The sequence below is a fragment of the Nelusetta ayraudi genome, unplaced genomic scaffold (genome assembly GCF_046127955.1).
Source record: "Nelusetta ayraudi isolate G7.1 ecotype Tasmania unplaced genomic scaffold, CSIRO-AGI_Nayr_v1 ptg000131l, whole genome shotgun sequence".
NCBI classification, from domain to species: Eukaryota; Metazoa; Chordata; class Actinopteri; order Tetraodontiformes; family Monacanthidae; genus Nelusetta; species Nelusetta ayraudi.
Genome location: NW_027466181.1, coordinates 1,510,074 through 1,528,149, shown reverse-complemented (window position 1 = coordinate 1,528,149; position 18,076 = coordinate 1,510,074). Strand labels below are relative to the sequence as shown.

The 18,076-nt window shown below is 44.4% G+C and overlaps 4 protein-coding genes across 5 annotated transcripts; 2 read left to right on the top strand and 2 right to left on the bottom strand.

The window, feature by feature from the left end:
- Positions 1 to 88: 88 nt before the first annotated feature.
- On the top strand, positions 89 to 1,509 carry LOC142904738 (trypsin-2-like). The gene is made up of 6 exons (XM_076051023.1): positions 89 to 245; positions 373 to 520; positions 615 to 865; positions 950 to 1,086; positions 1,172 to 1,273; positions 1,365 to 1,509. The coding sequence occupies exons 1-6, from the start codon at positions 206 to 208 to the stop codon at positions 1,410 to 1,412; spliced, it is 726 nt and encodes a 241-aa protein (XP_075907138.1). The 5' UTR covers positions 89 to 205; the 3' UTR covers positions 1,413 to 1,509.
- A 517-nt stretch (positions 1,510 to 2,026) lies between these two features.
- Positions 2,027 to 4,005, bottom strand: LOC142904735 (serine protease 1-like). The gene is made up of 5 exons (XM_076051019.1): positions 3,865 to 4,005; positions 3,626 to 3,779; positions 3,274 to 3,533; positions 2,518 to 2,654; positions 2,027 to 2,398 (listed from the first exon to the last, which is right to left on the bottom strand). The coding sequence occupies exons 1-5, from the start codon at positions 3,902 to 3,904 to the stop codon at positions 2,246 to 2,248; spliced, it is 744 nt and encodes a 247-aa protein (XP_075907134.1). The 5' UTR covers positions 3,905 to 4,005; the 3' UTR covers positions 2,027 to 2,245.
- A 980-nt stretch (positions 4,006 to 4,985) lies between these two features.
- Positions 4,986 to 6,868, top strand: LOC142904734 (trypsin-like). The gene is made up of 5 exons (XM_076051018.1): positions 4,986 to 5,260; positions 5,550 to 5,648; positions 5,775 to 5,938; positions 6,314 to 6,450; positions 6,563 to 6,868. Exons 1-5 carry the CDS (start codon positions 5,001 to 5,003, stop codon positions 6,713 to 6,715), a joined length of 813 nt encoding a protein of 270 aa, XP_075907133.1. The 5' UTR covers positions 4,986 to 5,000; the 3' UTR covers positions 6,716 to 6,868.
- Positions 6,859 to 17,346, bottom strand: cblc (Cbl proto-oncogene C, E3 ubiquitin protein ligase). Of its 2 annotated transcripts, none has more exons than XM_076051005.1 (14): positions 17,194 to 17,346; positions 16,335 to 16,681; positions 14,322 to 14,468; positions 14,037 to 14,193; positions 13,439 to 13,560; positions 12,927 to 13,064; positions 12,735 to 12,825; positions 12,178 to 12,309; positions 10,478 to 10,666; positions 9,239 to 9,385; positions 9,027 to 9,082; positions 8,316 to 8,390; positions 8,138 to 8,199; positions 6,859 to 7,593 (listed from the first exon to the last, which is right to left on the bottom strand). In XM_076051005.1, exons 2-14 carry the CDS (start codon positions 16,670 to 16,672, stop codon positions 7,469 to 7,471), a joined length of 1,779 nt encoding a protein of 592 aa, XP_075907120.1. In that variant the 5' UTR covers positions 16,673 to 16,681; positions 17,194 to 17,346; the 3' UTR covers positions 6,859 to 7,468. The 2 variants fall into 2 exon arrangements, with proteins under 2 accessions (XP_075907120.1, XP_075907121.1); XM_076051006.1 differs by having other exon boundaries at positions 10,478 to 10,663.
- Between the last annotated feature and the right edge of the window lie 730 nt (positions 17,347 to 18,076).

Here is an 18,076-nt window from a genome sequence, read left to right as displayed (position 1 = left end):
AACTGTCTGTACCTTTTTTTTTTTTTTTTTAACTCCTTGTACAGTACTGTCAGCATGTTTGCATTTCCATTGTCAAGTTCACAGCATTCTGATTGGTTAAAAGTAACAGTGAGGGCGTGTTTTGTTGGAAGGAAGCGGTGGAGCAGTTCCATATAAACCAGGAACCAGGCCGAAGTTCCATCATCGACTAGATCACACAGCAACCATGAGGTGTCTCATTCTTGTTCTGCTCATCGGAGCTGCTTGTAAGTTCTTGCTTGCCTCTTTTCTGAAAAAAAGAGAAGAAAAAAAAAGTCACATACTAAATTTGTAGAATAAAATGTGTAGGTACTGAACAATACTGATATAAGGTCATTCCTGTCTGTCTTCCAGTCGCAGAGGACGACAAGATCGTCGGAGGGTTTGAGTGTACCCCCTACTCTGAGCCCCACCAGGTGTCTCTGAACGTGGGCTACCACTTCTGCGGTGGCTCCCTGGTCAATGCCAACTGGGTTGTGTCTGCTGCTCACTGCTACAAGTCGTAGGTCACGACTCCACACTTTGCATGCTGGCTTCACCCTGACTTTCCCTCAGTCACGCAGACTGTCCTGATCTCTCCTTTGTCTCCTCTGCAGCCGTATTCAGGTGCGTCTCGGCGAGCACCACATCGGGATCAACGAGGGTACCGAGCAGTTCATCAGCTCCTCCCGCGTCATCCGTCACCCCAACTATGACTCCTGGACCATCAGCAATGACATCATGCTGATCAAGCTGAGCTCTCCCGCCACCCTCAACAGCTATGTGCAGCCTGTGTCTCTGCCCAGTGGCTGTGCTGCTTCTGGAACCATGTGCAGAGTCTCTGGCTGGGGCAACACCATGAGCTCCAGTGAGTAACAATTGGACATATTTAAGTCAACTCTCCTCCAATTCTTAATCTCAATCTATTTGTTCCCCATTTCCCACATTATAGCCGCTGACGGTGACAAGCTGCAGTGCCTGGACATCCCCATCCTGTCCGACAGTGCTTGCAAGAACGCCTACCCCGGCATGATCGACTCTTCCATGTTCTGCGCTGGATACCTGGAGGGAGGCAAGGACTCTTGCCAGGTATGCACAAACACGGCACCATTTGCAGTATCAAGCTTCATTTAAGCTTCCATGGCATTTCACAATGAACACTGTGTGTTTCCAGGGTGACTCTGGTGGCCCCGTGGTGTGCAATGGTCAGCTGCAGGGTGTTGTGTCCTGGGGCTACGGATGCGCTCAGAAGGACAACCCTGGCGTCTACGCCAAGGTAATCCATACGCTGTGCCCAAGTGTTTTTGTCTGACTCAAATGTCACGTTACACTAATTCAACTTTACTCTGGTCATTTTTAAATCACAGGTCTGCATGTTCTCTGACTGGCTGGCAAACACCATGAACAGCAACTAAGTGGTCCAGTCAACAAGTCCAGGGAAACAGCTGAACAACTTTGGCTGTTTATGTTCCATCTTTTGTACTGGATGAAATAAAAAATGAAGAATGTAAATCGCTCACTCTTTGTCTGAATTTACTTTTTGCCTGTAATTTCCCATTATATACCATCTTTAAAATATGTATATCAAGCCAGTCTTTGGGACTGCACATTTACAAACATGCCTGCCTGACCTGAAGCTCAATATATACCAAGTTCAGAGACTTTGTTTGTTTTTAAGGACTCCAAGGTCTTTATTTTTTAATCTATTTTTTATATATACATCTTTGCACTAATGTATATAGTAATTATGTACTGTAATTGTGTATCATAAATAAGCATAACTATCATCCAGATGCCCAAAAATGCCGTAACACCCATTACGGTGTTGGCAGCTGTAGGGTTAGCCAGCCATACCCATACACATTATTGATGTTGTATTTTTGCATGAACAATATTTTTTGCATGCACAAGACCTATCCATGTAAACTCTTTCAACTCACTGCTACTGCTTAGCTGCTGTATACCCTGGTGTGGGACAATAAAGGTTCATCTTATCTTATCTTAATACAAACAAACAAACACACACGAATGCTTCACGAAATGGTGTATTTTATTGATTGCAGCCTGACGAAGGACAACTTTCATCTTCTTTTGTCTCTTCTCCCTCTTTTCTCCTTGTGGCCCTTTTTATTTGTCAAGCCACTCTCTGGCTGCCCCTCTTTTTCACAGCCCCGCCTCTCATGTCAGTCTCTCTCTCTCTGGTTTCAACTCCCCCCTGAGTGCAGTCACTGTTGATGAAGCTGACAGCTTAGCTATAGCTAGCCAGAATGTCTTCAATCCAGGGCAGCAGGGCGCAAACTTTGGTGTAAACACCCGGGTAGCCAGGCAGAGCACAGCCGTCGCCCCAAGAGACAATGCCGTGCAGCTCCCCATTGCACACCAAAGGACCACCAGAGTCACCCTGAGTGCAGAAGAGGAAGAAGACAGCTGGGGTCAGGTTCATGATCTCATCCCATCAGTTTTTGCCCAACACGTCCACATTCTACCAAGGGTTTTATTAGGTACTGCATGCACATCTACCTGACAGGCATCCTTGCCTCCCTCTGGATATCCAGCACACACCATGCGGTCAGTGAGCCGTCCTGGATAAGAGTACTCACAGTCGTCGGCCGACACGATAGGGACCCCCACACATTGGAGGTTAAATGGATTAAAGACTGCAGAGCAATAGTGAAAGTGACATTAGCACAACATAATAATCAATGTCATCATCCCTGATTCCTGTTTGGACATGATGTTGTGGTCAGACCAGTTTGAAGCATGCTGATGTGGACAGTGTTGAGAGAAAAAAAAAACATTCACTTCTTTTGCTTTACACAAAATTCACAACAGTTTGAAACTCTACTTTTGTCTGGGGCGCAAAAGCCACAGACTTGGTGAAATATTTCTGAAAAAAGAAACAAACAAAAGATGTCTTTTTTGTTAGATGTGTGTCCTGAGGTGAGAGAGACAATATTAATATTTTCCTTTGGCCTCCTCCTTCTTGGCATAATTTATGTTGCAATTCACTTGTATTACAAATATTCTCACCGAGTCATGATTTACTCATTGTTAACTGCAGAACTGCTTCCCGTTTAGCATTTTTCATTTTGAGTTCTATTGAATGGCGTACAAAGGCTTTACACAGGGCAGTCTCTACAGACTCAAATTCCTCGGGAACGGCTACCGGGAGACACCAAAAGGCTGTCAGTAACTGCATATTGGTTTTCTCCAGGGAACAGCAGGCTTTTGTTGTTGTTGATGTTGTTGTAGTGGTAATATTTCGGAGCAGCTCACCGTCATCGGAGTAGATGTTGCCCCATCCAGACACTGTACACATGTCTCCAGCATTGGGGCAGCCTCTCGGCAGGGCGATGGGCTTCACATTGCTGTTCATTTCAACTTTGTGTGCCAGCTTCATCAGCATGATGTCGTAGTCCAGGGTGGTGTAGTCATAGCTCTGATGCCAGTAAATGGCATCCACTGACATGTACTGCTCGGTGCCCTCGTGCACCCAGATGTGGTGGTCACCCAAGATGGCAATCTGACTGTAGGGGCTAAAATATGCAAAACACAGAGGAATTAGGATCAAAGATCACTTTGACCAGTGCACTTTTCGCAGACAATGAATAATAGAACCGAGATGCACCTTTGCCAGCAGTGGGCTGCAGAGATGATCCACTGGTCGTTGATGAGGGAGCCGCCACAGTAATGGTAGCCGATATTGATGGACACCTGCCAGGGCTGAGAGTGTGGAGAACATTCATAGCCACCCACAATCCTGTCGTCCAATGGGGCTGCAGCTGCGGTTTCAAAGAAATAAAGTACTTGTTACGTTTGCGGTATTAGTTCTCTGAGACTGGTGTCCATAGCGTAGCTGTGCATTACCTGCAGCACCCAGGAGCGCGAGAAAAACCAGGCCAATCATCTTGCCGGACCTGACCAGAGCCTTGCTTCAACCAGACTAGACAAGAACGATCCATCGCTCCCCAAATTTATAGTGAAACTCCCCCTTCCATTAAGTCACCCTCCCAGCCACCACCCCCACACACGTACACACCCTGACCCCTCCCAGTCCCCTTCGTTCCTTATCATCTTGTACATCATGTTTGTCCCTTTCAGTTAATGAGTGAGCCACATCTTTGGCCTCATTTTAGCCTTGAAAGGTAAATGTTGCGCTCCTATATCTAGACCCTAGCTTTTCATATTTACCAATTTATTGCAACGACATGAGCCGTTACGCCTGTCAGTTCATGTAAGGGGCTTGCTATTTGACATGGCACTAACTTACTGTGCCTTCCCTGATTCTGACATATGTAACAGTCACGTACGTTAAATCAACTTGATCATGTCACTACAAGGGAATTGTTTCAATAACCAAATCAACAGTCTGAGGACAGACAGTGTCAAACAGGTTGTAGGCCTTTGAGGTAAACTGTTTCTGATATTCAGCCTCATAAATAAAATGAAAAGACTCCTTGTAGAGGTCAGTGGCAATTGAGCCCTCTTCTGAGGTGGAAAATAAAACAAGATCAATATTTGTTAGAATTTTCAGCCAGGGATCACAGATGATTTCTTTCTCACGACACAGCTCCCAACAGCTTGTGCCATTTGCCCCTTGCCAGCCAGCAACCCCTCTACCCCCTCTGTCACCACCAATGGCAGCACTTTTATCAGCTGTCAAATGGGCAGAGACCTTGGTTTGCATTAGTAAATGAGTGGTACAGATGACATGCGAAGTGGGAGTGGGCAAACATGAGAAAAAACAAAAATCTGATAAGAGGTTAGATCTGGGTTGCAAATTGGTGCCAAGAGGAAAAACCGTCGAGTGACACAGATGGGGTCAACAACTGCAAAAAAAAAAACAACCCCCCAAAAAAAAAAGAGTTGAGAAAGGACGGGGGAGTGGTGCAGGCATATAAAGCCAAGCCTGGGTGTGTCCCGGTGTCTGCTGATCACTCATCTGACACCATGAGACTGCTGGCTCTGCTGCTGCTGATGCTTGGAGCTGCCGGTAAACACGTATGCACATACAGACAAACGCTCACTCGGTCACACTTGGGTCTACACCCCAGAGGGCAGCGTGTCACTTTCTTCTCTTGCTGTTTGTTTTGCGTGCACATGCAGTTGCAGTTCCCCGCTGGGATGGCAAGATCATCGGCGGACGGGAGTGCCAGCCTCACTCCCGTCCGTTCATGGCCTCCCTTAACTACGGATACCACTTCTGCGGCGGTGTGCTCATCAACGACCAGTGGGTGCTCTCCGTCGCCCACTGTTGGTACAAGTAAGTATCTGAGTTTGGAGGGATGGTGGCTTTCACATAGTGCAACTTTTATGTCTACCTTTTGTTGGGCTGGATTTCCCACACTTTATTTCCCCACAGAGATAAATGTACTTAAAAAATAACATCTGTAGGCGGAAGACCAATTTCTCACTTCAGTCCAGCAACATATGTGGAGAACATCTGTTACATCTGAGCCAGTCAAAAAAACAAGAAGACACGAAGATTTAGAGATACTTGAGCGAACTTGTCAAAACCTTGAAATATTTCCTCGATCATTTTTTTTTCCAAGCCCCTACGCCATGCAGATCCTTCTGGGAGAACACGATGTAAGAGTGTCTGAGGGCACGGAGCAGCTCATGAAGACTAACACCATCATCTGGCACGAGAAGTGAGTTTAGAGAATTTGTCACACTCCAGAGATTTCTCAAAACTTTGTAGAGTTCCGGCATTGTCAGATTCTTCCACTCTGTGCGTTCAAACGGCCAAACCTTTTGTCATGCATCCTTGTGCATAGCTACGACTATCAGACTCTGGATTACGACATCATGCTGATCAAGCTCTTCCATCCGGTGAAGGTGACCAAGTCGGTTGCGCCCATCCCCTTGCCCACAGGGTGCCCCTACGGTGGGCACGTGTGCTCTGTGTCCGGATGGGGCAAAACCAGCAAGGATGAAAATGGTGAGTTGGCATTTGGCATTCTTGTTGAGTAGGTTCAGCTTAATACCTAGTTTATTTATACACAATTTTATCTAGACAGTAAAGTATGGGGATGTTTGGACTGTTCGGTTTACAGGCTAAATATAAAAAAGGACGCATGTTAATTTATTGTAGCAAATATGGACTAGTCTAGTTCATCTCAATGCTAATCTGTCCACCCTGCTGCTGGAAACAGTACTACTATGGCAGTAAAATTGGTTTTGGCTTAGTTTGACGTCACAAAACGTTACAATGTATGTTAGAATGTATTCAAGAGTCAAAATCAGCGGTATAGCAGTTTCTCGACTACTTGCTGATATTGACTCTTGTCCCTTTGAATGTTCCCGCTCTATTCAGAGGCCCTGCCCACCCGCCTGCAGTGCCTGGATGTTCCTGTGGTGGACGATGCAGCCTGTGAGAGAGCCTATCCTGGCATGATCTCACGCCGGATGATGTGCGCCGGATACATGGATGGAGGCAGAGACGCGTGCAATGTGAATTATTATTTTCCCTTTTTTTTCACGTAGAGTTGCAACTTTTTTGTTGCGAGGTTTTCGATGAAACGCCACCTGCCACTTCACAGTCTTATCTCCCTCTGTTGGTCAGGGTGACTCCGGCAGCCCCCTGGTGTGCTTTGGAGAGGTCCACGGCCTGGTGTCATGGGGTCAAGGATGTGCAGAGCCCGGCTACCCCGGGGTCTACGTCAAGGTGTGTGAGTTCCTCGACTGGATCAACGACGTCGTCAAGGCAAACTCCTGAAGAAGTTTCCCGTTTTTCGTTCACGGCCAATCTCAGTCTTCCACCACCTGCGTCCTCAAAGACGACCTCTAGTTTACCTTCTCTCTGGCGTCATAGACGAACACACGAGCCAGAATGTAGAAAACAAAATAAACACCTCTTGGTACATCCTCATTTTTTTTTTATTTGTCTTTTCATTTTTTTGAAAGGAAGACAACAAACCTGCCTGACAAAACAATAGACAAGAAGTACGAGCTATCAGTTATTTATTTGTTTAAATCTATCCTCAAAACCATTATTAAGTTGGGAGCCATTTATTAAATTACATAAATTACATTTCACAAGATGGGGATTAAACGGTGAGGTAGCGTATTTTTCATGTATCACTTCTTGCTGACTTATCAGTATAACACGAGTATAACATAAAGCCTTTTTTAATATAAATGTTTCATCTAAAATGTTCATTAATTTTATAATATCATGAAGGCTCAGAGGAATTTCATGATAGAGGAGACGATGTGTGAAGCTACTGAGAAACTGTGGCTGCACCTGCTGCAGAGGTGATGATGGCAGTGTGATTACTGAACAGTAGGAGGCCTCACTAAGTTATTTTCGGTATTACTAAACCCCAGCAGTGCAGGACGGTCCTGGTCATCTCCAGTCGAAACAAAAACAGCTATTTCAAAACGAATGAAAGCAGATTACAGCTGGATGTTTTGGTTTCTCAGTTGCGGTGCATGTCTCATTCTATTGCGTGAGAGCAAGAGACTTCGGTCAGGATGACATGCTTCTTGTCATCTCTCCCGCGTCTCTTCTGAGAGCCACTGCCCTCTCCTCCCGCTCTGTGTGCCTCTGTCGCGGTTTGATCGGGCTGGGCTGCTCGAGCCACACTGCTGCACCTGAAGGCACAAACAACACAGAGGCCATCAGACAAACCTGGGCACCTGAGTGTACGGTGACATTTTCTTGGATGAATGAATTCTTGCATGAGCCTGGGGTCAGGAGGGGGGGCTTGGTAGGGGAGGGGAGGGTGGACCCTCAGGAGCTGCAAGCTGCTTTTACAGTGTTCGATGTGACGAGACATTTTGGTCAGACGGAGGTGCCACAGTTGTGAACAGGCCACTGCTGGCATGATTCTCTTAAAGTCTCACAAGTTTTCTGAAACACCATCTTCCTCCAGGGTCAAAGTGAGAACTCTGTCGGTTTCTTTAGTAACAAACTGGTCGGTTATTCATGCGCATAGCACTGCCTTAAAACAAACATCTGTGAAGGTAAGCATGCATCACCAGAGCTGAGCTCTGCTTTGACCTTTATCTGCTTTGCTGAAGTGTGGCCACCAGCTGCTGAATTTAGCACATCCTAAGGATGGTTTTTCCCCTGACCGCTCTTCATAAGCTCTGTTGAGCTTCAGTTTTCGTGACAACGAGCGCGCAGACAACTTACCCCTGACGTCCCTCTGAACGGAAGAAAGAGAAGAAACTGTTGCATCTGAGAGGAATTCGGTGCTGTTTTTTGAACAAACAAACAAAAAGCATTAAATGAGGGGTTGAAACCACAAAAGTGAGCTTGTGGTAGAGAGCGGTGGTTTTATGGCAAGGAGTCGCCGGCGGCTGCGGATCACCTGCGGGAGAGCTGAGAGTGCATCGACCCTGCCGGTCTTTCCGCCGCACCGCTGTGTGGCCCCTCACCCTCGCAACTGGAGAAGAAAACACACGTTTGACTTGGTGTCTTCTCACATCAAATGTGCGCTTTTGGTAGTGTACCCTCCAGCGCTCTAGTGTACTCTGGGAGGATGTGGTACATTGAGGGAGCCCTAAATATTATTTGGAATGAAAAAAATATATATTCACAAGTAGCTAAACATTAGCAGTCACGTAAAATAACAAACACTGACCATGTTAAGAAATAAAATCTCTCACTTTTCATCTGAAAATACAGTATTTTCTTTTCCAATTTAAAGTCGAAAGAGAAAGAGCAACAGAACAGACCAGGAATTCTCTGTTATTCTTTGACGTATAAAACCTCCTTTCTTGTCGACGTTCACCTAATTCTTCCACTGCATAAGTATTACATGACGGATATTATTCAATTTATTGCAATTTTATAATGTAATGTGCACCTAGATATTTATATTTTTCTTTATGTTATTAACTAAATGGCAGAAGGTGAAAGGTGCGAAAGCCCTTTGCTTGCAAACCCAATATTCTTTGCAGTGCTGAGTGCTTAATGTTGACAGGCGGCTTTCTTAGAGGCGCCTGAATGTTTCCAGTCAGAACGGAAACACGAGTATCGTGCCCTCCCTGGCCCAACCGTCTCTTTAGTCAGCTCTCACCTCCTGGAGTTGGTGTGCGGCCTGCTCCTTCTTTGTCCCCCGTCGCTGCCGCGACCCTGCCACGCACACAAAGTGTCACACAGACTCTGCGTTAGCGGCACCTCAAGACGTCAGTCGCTGGTCGGTACAAGAGTTCCTGAACATTCCCCAGAGCGGGGAGACAATGAACCCATCACACGCGCAGGTTTATGGTGATTATCGGCGCAAGTTACCGTGTTAGGGTGGGCGTGTCTGGTCAGCGTCGTGCTTTCTGCAGCGTGGGACTGAAAGAGGGGAGATGGGCAGCGTGGGGCGCTGCAGCTCCTGGAGGGCACCGGTGGGCCGCTGACACTGCTGCTGGGAGCTTCCAAACTTGAGAGCTGGTGAGAAAAGAAAAGCACACAGGCAGTCATTAGGAGGGGTTTCAAAAAATAAATTAAAAAAATAAAAATAAAAACATCTACAGGTGAAAGTTGCAAAAACATGTAGGGCACTGAGCAACATTTGGTTTAGGGAAAAGGGCTTTATGATGACCTAACCCCTAGAAATATATATCTCTCTCAAACACACAAACGCACACACACACACACACACACACACGCTCAGGTGAAAAGAAAAGTACAAAATGCTACGAAATACATATTTTCTTGGAAATCTTACTTTTTTTTCCTCTGATTTAGATTTCTTCACATTAATACTTTTCCATTTCTTCAGATTCCCTGATGATAATGTGGGAGGTTCCCATATTATTATCATAATTTTTCAAGATTTAATTTCTCCCTCAGTGAAGCAGCCACACACAAGTATTTTTGCCAAGAAAAAAAAAAAAAAAAAAAAAGCCTCCTGCTTCAACAAATTGTTTGGAAGGAGGACAAAACAAGCTGGTTTCAAAGTTCAAAACCGACTCCTGGCTGCCTGAACTCTCATTTCTGGGGAGTTCACTGACTGACTAGAATGATATATTTATATCTATTGTGGCAAATATAATTTTTTCAAAACAAAACCTGTTGTGGACCTGTGAGCGAGCGACAAGTTAGTTCGGGACACAGCATATACAGGTCCTACCCAGAAAATTAGAATATCCTGAAAAGGTTGTTGTATTTCTGCAATTCAACTTAAAAGGTGAATTTGACATATTATATTACAAAAAAAAAAAAAAAAACTCAAATTTTATAATAATTTTCTGAGTTTGTGGTTTTAATACGCTGAAAATCTTAATCAGCAAAGTTACAACAAGGAACTGCTTGAGATGTCAATTTGCGTGTAATGGTTCATACAATTTGTTGGTTTCATCTTTTATGTTTAATTGCCAAAATAAAACAACTTTTACTTGATATTCAAATCGGGTAGTACCTGTATTACATACAGGTACAGGTACTTAAATTAATCATTTAAGTCCCCGCCCCCCTCCTCCCTATCCGCCGGTGACCCAGCGTCACAACGACTCCTTATCTCTCAGTCTGCTCACACACCTTCTTCAGCGCCGCCATCTCTCTGACCATCAGCTCGATGTCCTCGTGGTCGTCCTCGTCGCTGGCGTCCTCGTTGCTGGCGTCCTCGTCAACGCGAGCGCCGCCACTCCCGAAGGGCTCGATGCAAACCCTCTCCGTCCCTCTGATCTCGCAGCGGCAGTACGGGCAGGTCTGGCCGGCCGACTTCTGCTGAAGAGTTTAGTCGTGACAGTGACACGTGGCGGGGATAGCAACATGTGCGGCGGCGGCGGCGCCGCCTCAGGCCCGGGCTCAAAGATAAGATCAACAGGTGACCCGTCATTTTAATTTTCCACTCGCTCAACTGTCACTCGCGCCGTCTTGTGCTGATACACGACGCTGCGTATCTTCCTCATAGATGCTGTGTGCAACCTGCGTTTCACAACTATGATTTTTTTTTTTTTTTTTTTTTTTCCATTTGCTCTTTCGATATACTGCCCCCTGCTTTCCACTTTATCACAACCACTACTGCTCCTATGTTTTTTGTTCGGCCACACATATTGTTCCTGTTGTTAGTCAGCCGCAGATGTTAGCTGATTTCCCTGCAGCAGCCAGGCAGTTATTTGTATGTGCTCTTCAAAGAAGATCTACTGTACGGTGAACCTGCTGTTGCTGAGGAAGTCTGACTGACCACAATCTAGAGTAACTTGCATATTTTTCCATTGCGGTATGACGTCCATTCTCTTTTCCTGTGCCTATGGGTGTGTGTGTGTGTGTGTCTCTTTGCCTTTCATCAACACCAACAAAGCAGAAACATTTCATGGGGTCGTGGTGGGGGGTTTGTGAGCCTCAGAAAATACAGGAAGCCTCGTGCCAAATGTCAGGACATACGAACGCCTCACATCCGCAAAGACACGAGAACCCACCGAGCAGATTTATGAAGCTACGTTTCCCCAGCAGCACCTTCTGATTCTGTTTGCGTTGTTCTTCAAGACATGTTTCAAAGAGGAAGTTGGACAGTTAAAGGAGCGGGGAGTGAAAGCGCAAAAATAGAAAATAAAAATAAAAGACTAAATTTAGAGCAACTTTTGAGATTTGTGGTCACAACTGTTTTACTCTTGTGTCCATTGTCTGACATTTAGCTGCCTGTGATGAGACCAGGCTCGCTGTTCGAGGTTAGCGCTAAAGCAGTTGTTGAGCGTGCATACTTAAATGCGTAGCAACACGTTGAATGTTACTGATGTGTCATAAATCTACCTCAGGTAACAGAAGACACATCTAGAAATGCCCTCATATTATAACTGCCCTTATCAATAGTTGTGGTTTCCACAACCCTCTACTTGAAGAGGGTTTTTTTTTTTTTTAACCACTTTAATCAAATCGGAAAAATAAGCACAAATAAATAAGGCAAAAAAACTATTTGCATTATCAATTTGTATTAACCACATTAATCATAGGTTCGCCAATCAAGCATAGAAAATGTTACTTAACAGATCACAAGGCAGGGGGGGAAAATCTCAAAAAATATACAAAGAACAAAAGTCTAAAAAAAAAAAAAAGAGAACAATTTCTATTATCAGCACATTAGACTGATTTGCTTCGCTGAACATGTTACAGCAGCTTTGGTAACTGCACATTTCTGCGGCTCGCTTGACTGCACCAGTGCATGGAGAGTGGTTTTCATGTCTGTATGGTTTTGTTGCAAATCTCGCTGTAACGACGAGGTGGATTCGGATTCATACCTGCCAGCCTGTGAGACACGACAGGCACAGGAGGTGGCCACACGGCAGGATGCGGGTGTCCTTATCCCGCTCTGTGCAAATCTTACAAAGCTGGAAGGTGCAGCCGATGTCGCAGTAGAGCTCGTACTGCTCCTGATGAGACAAGATAAGACTTTATTGATCCCGTTCCGGCGAGATTCGCCCGTGAAAGCAGCCGAACTGCAGCGGGGGGGGGGGGAGCCGGTGAATGGGATGACTGCAAAATAAGGAATAGAAGGTAGAGCAAAGGAACACAAGGAAATACAATAGTAGAAACAGAGAATCAAACGAGAAAAATGGGTGGTATTTGATTTTAAAAGAAGCCAAATAAGAACAGATAATTAATCAGCAGTGCAGATGATCGTCAGATGATAATGCAATTACTGGTATTAAAGTGCTGGTTTGGTGGTTTTATGTAGACACACGAGCCAGGAAGGAATACAGGGAAATTTGATAACATGTTGTCTTCTTGTGTGTGAATTCAGGCGCTGCTGGCACTCTGATGAATTAACAAGTTGTGCCAAAGTACATCTTCTTACTTCGGTCACTCTGAGTTTGCCCCTCGGTGCTGCCGGCTCACACATAATGGTCAGGTCGGGGTTCACATCACGGCCATCGGGGTAAAGGTAGCTGCAGGCAGAGAGGAGAACGCCGCTTAGATAGAGGTGAGTGGGTGTGTGTGTGTGTGTGTGTGTGTGCGCGCGCGTGTTTGTGTGTTTGTGTGTCCTTACCAGCCTTCCCTGAAGCCCTGAATAAGGGCCAGGTACAGAGGTTTGTTCTGCGGGATGGTCTGGACAACGTTCCCCTCCGGGGTGACATGACCTATGGCCCACTGGCCCATTCTTGTGCAGCTCAGACGAAAGATGTAGCTGGTCGGGTGCAGGCAGGTCAAACATTTCACTTATCCATCCACAGATAAAATAAGTCAGAGAGAAAAATCTGCCTGTATCTTTTCTGGATGTTTTGAGCCATGCACACATGCCATTGCTCGGATCTGTAAATGTCTTTTATTAACTGGCAAAATGACATGTGTGTTTCAGTGTGTTTTGGGGGTTGGGTTTGTACATGCAACTTTGGTTCTCCCAGGTGGGTAGTTGTGAATTATCTCAAAACTTTTGTGAGGATTCAAAGAAAAAAAGGGAGGGTAATTGCCCAAAATTCCAAACCTAAAAAAAAGTCACTTGAGTTCTAATTCAGTTTCACATAAGTCAAAAGTTCCTATTTTTTCCCGGCTAATCCTCACCTCCCAGGTTTGTGTAGGTAGTGATCCAGACGCGCAATGACCTGGTCGTAGGTGAGAAAGGCCATGTACCCCGGATGAGTCACAGCGAGCTGGTTCCAGTTCCTAATGAGTGAGCGCCAGGGCTAAAATTAGAGGAGACTCGTTATCTCTCATCGTCAAAGAAGCTCAGTTCTCTCTTCTCAGTTCTGGGGAAAATGTGTCTCTCTCGCCTCTACATATTGTTCAAAGTTTTTCGTCTTTGTATTATGCACTGAAAATGAGGGACCAACATAGCAAATTACTATAATCATAATTATTATTCTTATGTAATAATAATTACGATAATAATGGAAAAGACAGCAAAACGCATTGCATCTTAAAATGAATTTTGTTTAGGTCCAGCGGTTTTGGAAACACCAACTTTGATATTAAAGTTAGTGAATTCAATGAAATAATAAAAAACAAATTGAAACCAGGTGCACTTTTTCACTTTTAACATGCAGCTATTAAAGAAAAAAAAATTTGTTTTGTAAGCTTTGACTGTTTAAAACCTACACAAACCTCGTATTACACTGAAAGTTTATATATATAGATATATATACATAATAATAACTGATACCTGAAAGAGCCTTGTAAAGATGTCGAACTCAAACACAGAAATGTGGTCATTACAGGTGAGATCTATCGTGGACTTGAGTGCCATGGACTCCATCCCCTCCTCAAACGCATGCACGCTCTGCAGTTGCTCTTTAAAACTGTTCCACTGCATTATACACCTGCAACAACACATATTTGTTTTGTTTTCCAATACAACAAGAGATGCAAAGGGTGTTTTAAAACAAAACAAACAAACAAACAAACAAAAAATATAGCCACCGAAGAAAGAAAATAAAAATCCACACACTTGTTGCCAAACGAAATTTTCCAGAAGTTGTCCGCCTCTGCCTTGGACAACGTGTAAGTGTCACCGTGAAAAATTCCCCCTGGAAACAAGGCCTTCATCTCCCAGAGTATGTGACTAAAGAGCAGGGACAGCTTGGTCAAGTTCCTCCTGTTAAGGGGGGGGGGGGGGGGAGAGAAAAAAAGATAGTGGTCACTGGGTTGATTTTAACCTCTGACCGGTGGTCACGCTGCTTTACAAGTAAAAAGTCAGAACATCTGAGAACCATTTGTGTTGTTACAGGTGTTCTTGCAGTTTAAAGTCTCCATATAAAAGCCTATCTGTGGCTGCGCTTTAAGTTGCAGTGCAGTTGCGTGAAACCATCGGTGGCCAACTGGGGAAGTTAAATCAGCAATGTGGACAATGACTAAAGAAAATTATTTAAAAAAATGTCAATCAGAGGCATGAGTCTACACAGCAACACTGTAGCAGGAAATGTGTCACTTGAACCAAACTAGATGTAATACTTTTCTGCATCGTTTGAGCCTATGCAGACAATGATGCTTTCTACTGGTACACGCTGGGGTATCTCAGCAGGCTAACAGGATGCTCTCTGCTGTGCACCAGTGTGAAGTTACCACAAAATGTTTTGCTCGTTTGTTTCCACCCGCCAATCCTTTGTACGGCCATTAAAATGTGACCCGTTTGACTCCATCGGCACAGTTCTCACCATGTGAGATTGCTGCGTTCAGTAGTCATTGGCAATTGGACACATGGCTACCCACTGGTCACAGCACCCAGTGGTGAAGATAATATTCTTTTAATTAATGTAATCTTTGAAATGGTGTTATGGTCGTTTTATAACATTCACATACGGCTTCACATGAAAGCCTGACAAAATTCACATGAAAAAACTCTGCGGGGGATGAAATACAAAATACATAAAACAGAATGTCAGTGGGCTGCGGAAAGTTGCCGCCATCATATCTTTTATTATTATCATTATTATTATTATTATTATTATTATTATTATTTTTGCTTCTTGTGTTCGCTATTGGCAACAGACGCAGCATAGTATTGTGCATGGTTGTGTTTGGACACATGCAAATGATCTAGTTTATTTTTAATAGATTGCGCTCCCGCTCCCCGAAAAAGCTCAGATACTGAGTTTGTAATTCCTTTTACCGAGCTTCCCGGCATTAGCATCACAAAGATGCCGGTTTGACCCTGTTTTTCTACTTTCAGCATTAGTAGTCCTTCCAACAGCAGCAGGGGATGCAGCCCAAACTCGTTTTGAAAATATTTTATTAGATCTGTTCTCTGCAAATCCTCAAAAAAAACAATTTGACCAAAACAGCTAACAAACAGTGACAGTTTTTCTTATTAGAGAAAGCATACTCGATAATTTTCAACCTTTCCTAACATGGACATCTTAAAATATGACATTTCAGGACTAATAGCTGAACTTGAGAAAATTAAATAATTTGTTAAAAGTCGGAAACTCTCAGGAAAACTGTTTTCATCCGCTTGAAATTTAATTTGGTGCGATCTTAAAGCTCAAAGCGACGACGCAGGAAATAGTTCATGGAATCACACATGAACTAATTTCTCTTAATCCGTCTCAATTTCTCAAATATGAGACCTTGCGCTAAACATATTTACATAATTTTTTGATTTTTATGTTCTGCCAACCAACACAAAACAATAGTGGGTTGTCTTGCGACAGTTTATCACAATCAAAATGAAGAAGTGTTTTTGTATGTTTTTTGTTTTTTTTTGTTAACTTGTTAATTGATACGATGTATATCTTAATTTAAATGGCTTAAAAGACAGGTCCTCCTTAAGTTGTATTTATTAATTCAATTTAATCCAGTTTTATTTGTACAGTGCCATATTCAGCGGCCTGTCCCAGCTTTTTACGTGTTGAGTAGGTCACAGTCTTTCCGAAATGGTTTTGGGGGTCAAAGGTGAGGTCTAAAGATGTTTTATATGGATAAGAAATGTATGTGGTGTGAGTAGCCATCAGGTCCTTCTCACCTGTAGCTGGACGTCTCCTCAAATATCTTCTCTCGTCCCTCTTTAAACAGCGTGATGGCCCTGTCCACTTTATCCAGGAGGTTCCTCACGTGGACCCTCAGGTACTTGGCCTCGTCTCCTCGGGCTCCCCTGGGGCCTCTGTAGGGTTCCCAAATCTGCACCATCAACTGCACCGTCTCATACACTATGTCTGGCAGGTACGGCGGGCTGTTCCTCAGGCACAGCCGCGGGTTGGTGCACAGCTCGTGGAGCTTCAGGAGCCTTTTCAGGGCCTTGTCTGCGAGCCGCGAGTCGGTACTGCTAGAGGAGTGCGAAGTTTCCGAAGCCTCTGTTGCCATGTTTGCGCTCTGGAAAAAGACGTGAAGCGAGAGTTGAACGTGATTGCCACTTTAGGTGTACGTGTATGCCGACGACGGTTGGTTTAGCGGCGCTGAAAGCAGCAACTTTTTTTTCTTTCATTAAAATGAACTTTCTTTTTTTAAGTTTCATATACACCCACATAAGATTCTCTATGTATCATTGCCCTCGACACCTGAGATAGGGCCAACATATATTTTCAACTATTGCAACTTTAGTGATTAACATAGCCACGTCTGTTCATTTTTAAGCCAGCCGGAGCATCTCTTCCACCTGTCAGGGCTTCAGAAAAAACTACAGCGTAGCACACCATCCACGACAGCGGCGCTATTCTACTGCACAGCGCAAGAGGAAAACCAAAAACCAAAGGGAAACTTTACCCACAATTAAAAAAAAATAGTAATGTATTAAACTTGCACCATTATTGTGCTCACTACCAAAGCAACAGTCTTCAACCAAAACACAGTGGGCTGTTTTCCCCTCGGTATTTAAACACACATACCTATGTCTGCGCACACATCTCAAAGATTCAGGAGCCACACTTGGTCAGGAGCTGCTCAAGCTGAGACGTCGACCCTGCAGTGGGAGCGGAAACATGCTCACTAGAAGAAATGCAGCAGCAGCAGCTGCCTCTTTTTGTTTCCTCCCCTGATCTCTCTCTCTCTCTCTCTCTCTCTCCCCCTTCCCCCCTCCCTCGCTCTCTCACTCTCACTCTCTCGCTCTCTCTCCTTGGTGTACCCTTGTATTGGTTTCCTGGTTACCAGCCAGCTAAACAGGTTTGGTGCACTACTGCAGAAGGAGAACAGCAGACGACAAGAGAAAGAGAGCGTGAGGAGGATCATGGAGAGGATTTGGCACAGAGATAAACGTTTGCCACAGTGAGCAGCAGTGGGCAATTTTTGAGATACTTGAGGCTCACTGAGGCTCAGGATGTTTTTATTTTATTTTATTATTTGGGCCTATTTTCTATTCCCCCAATTCCCCTCCTCCCCCCAATATGGGTTGGAATTTGATTTGGCTCAGCCGTCAGTTCAGTGTGTTTACTGTGTACATAAAAGTTTTTTTTTTTTTTTTCTTTTCTCATAAATCTTTCGCCCAATCATCTGCTCCCTTTAAGACAACAGCCGTCACTTTGTTTTCAGGCTGTAACGCTTCTAGGACAGTGAAAGTAGCGTGCAAGCACGTGAAATCCGGTATATTTTACGCCCTGAGGCCAACACCGCTTTAGGCTGTCACAGTGCAAACTTTGTTGCTCCTCTAATGTTGGGAGCGATCGGAACTTTTAGACATTTCCTTTGAGCGCCATCTTCAGATCAGAAGTGTGATGTGCATCGTATTACGGTTAAAAAAAACAAAAAAACAAAACACAAACCCCATGTGGCCCC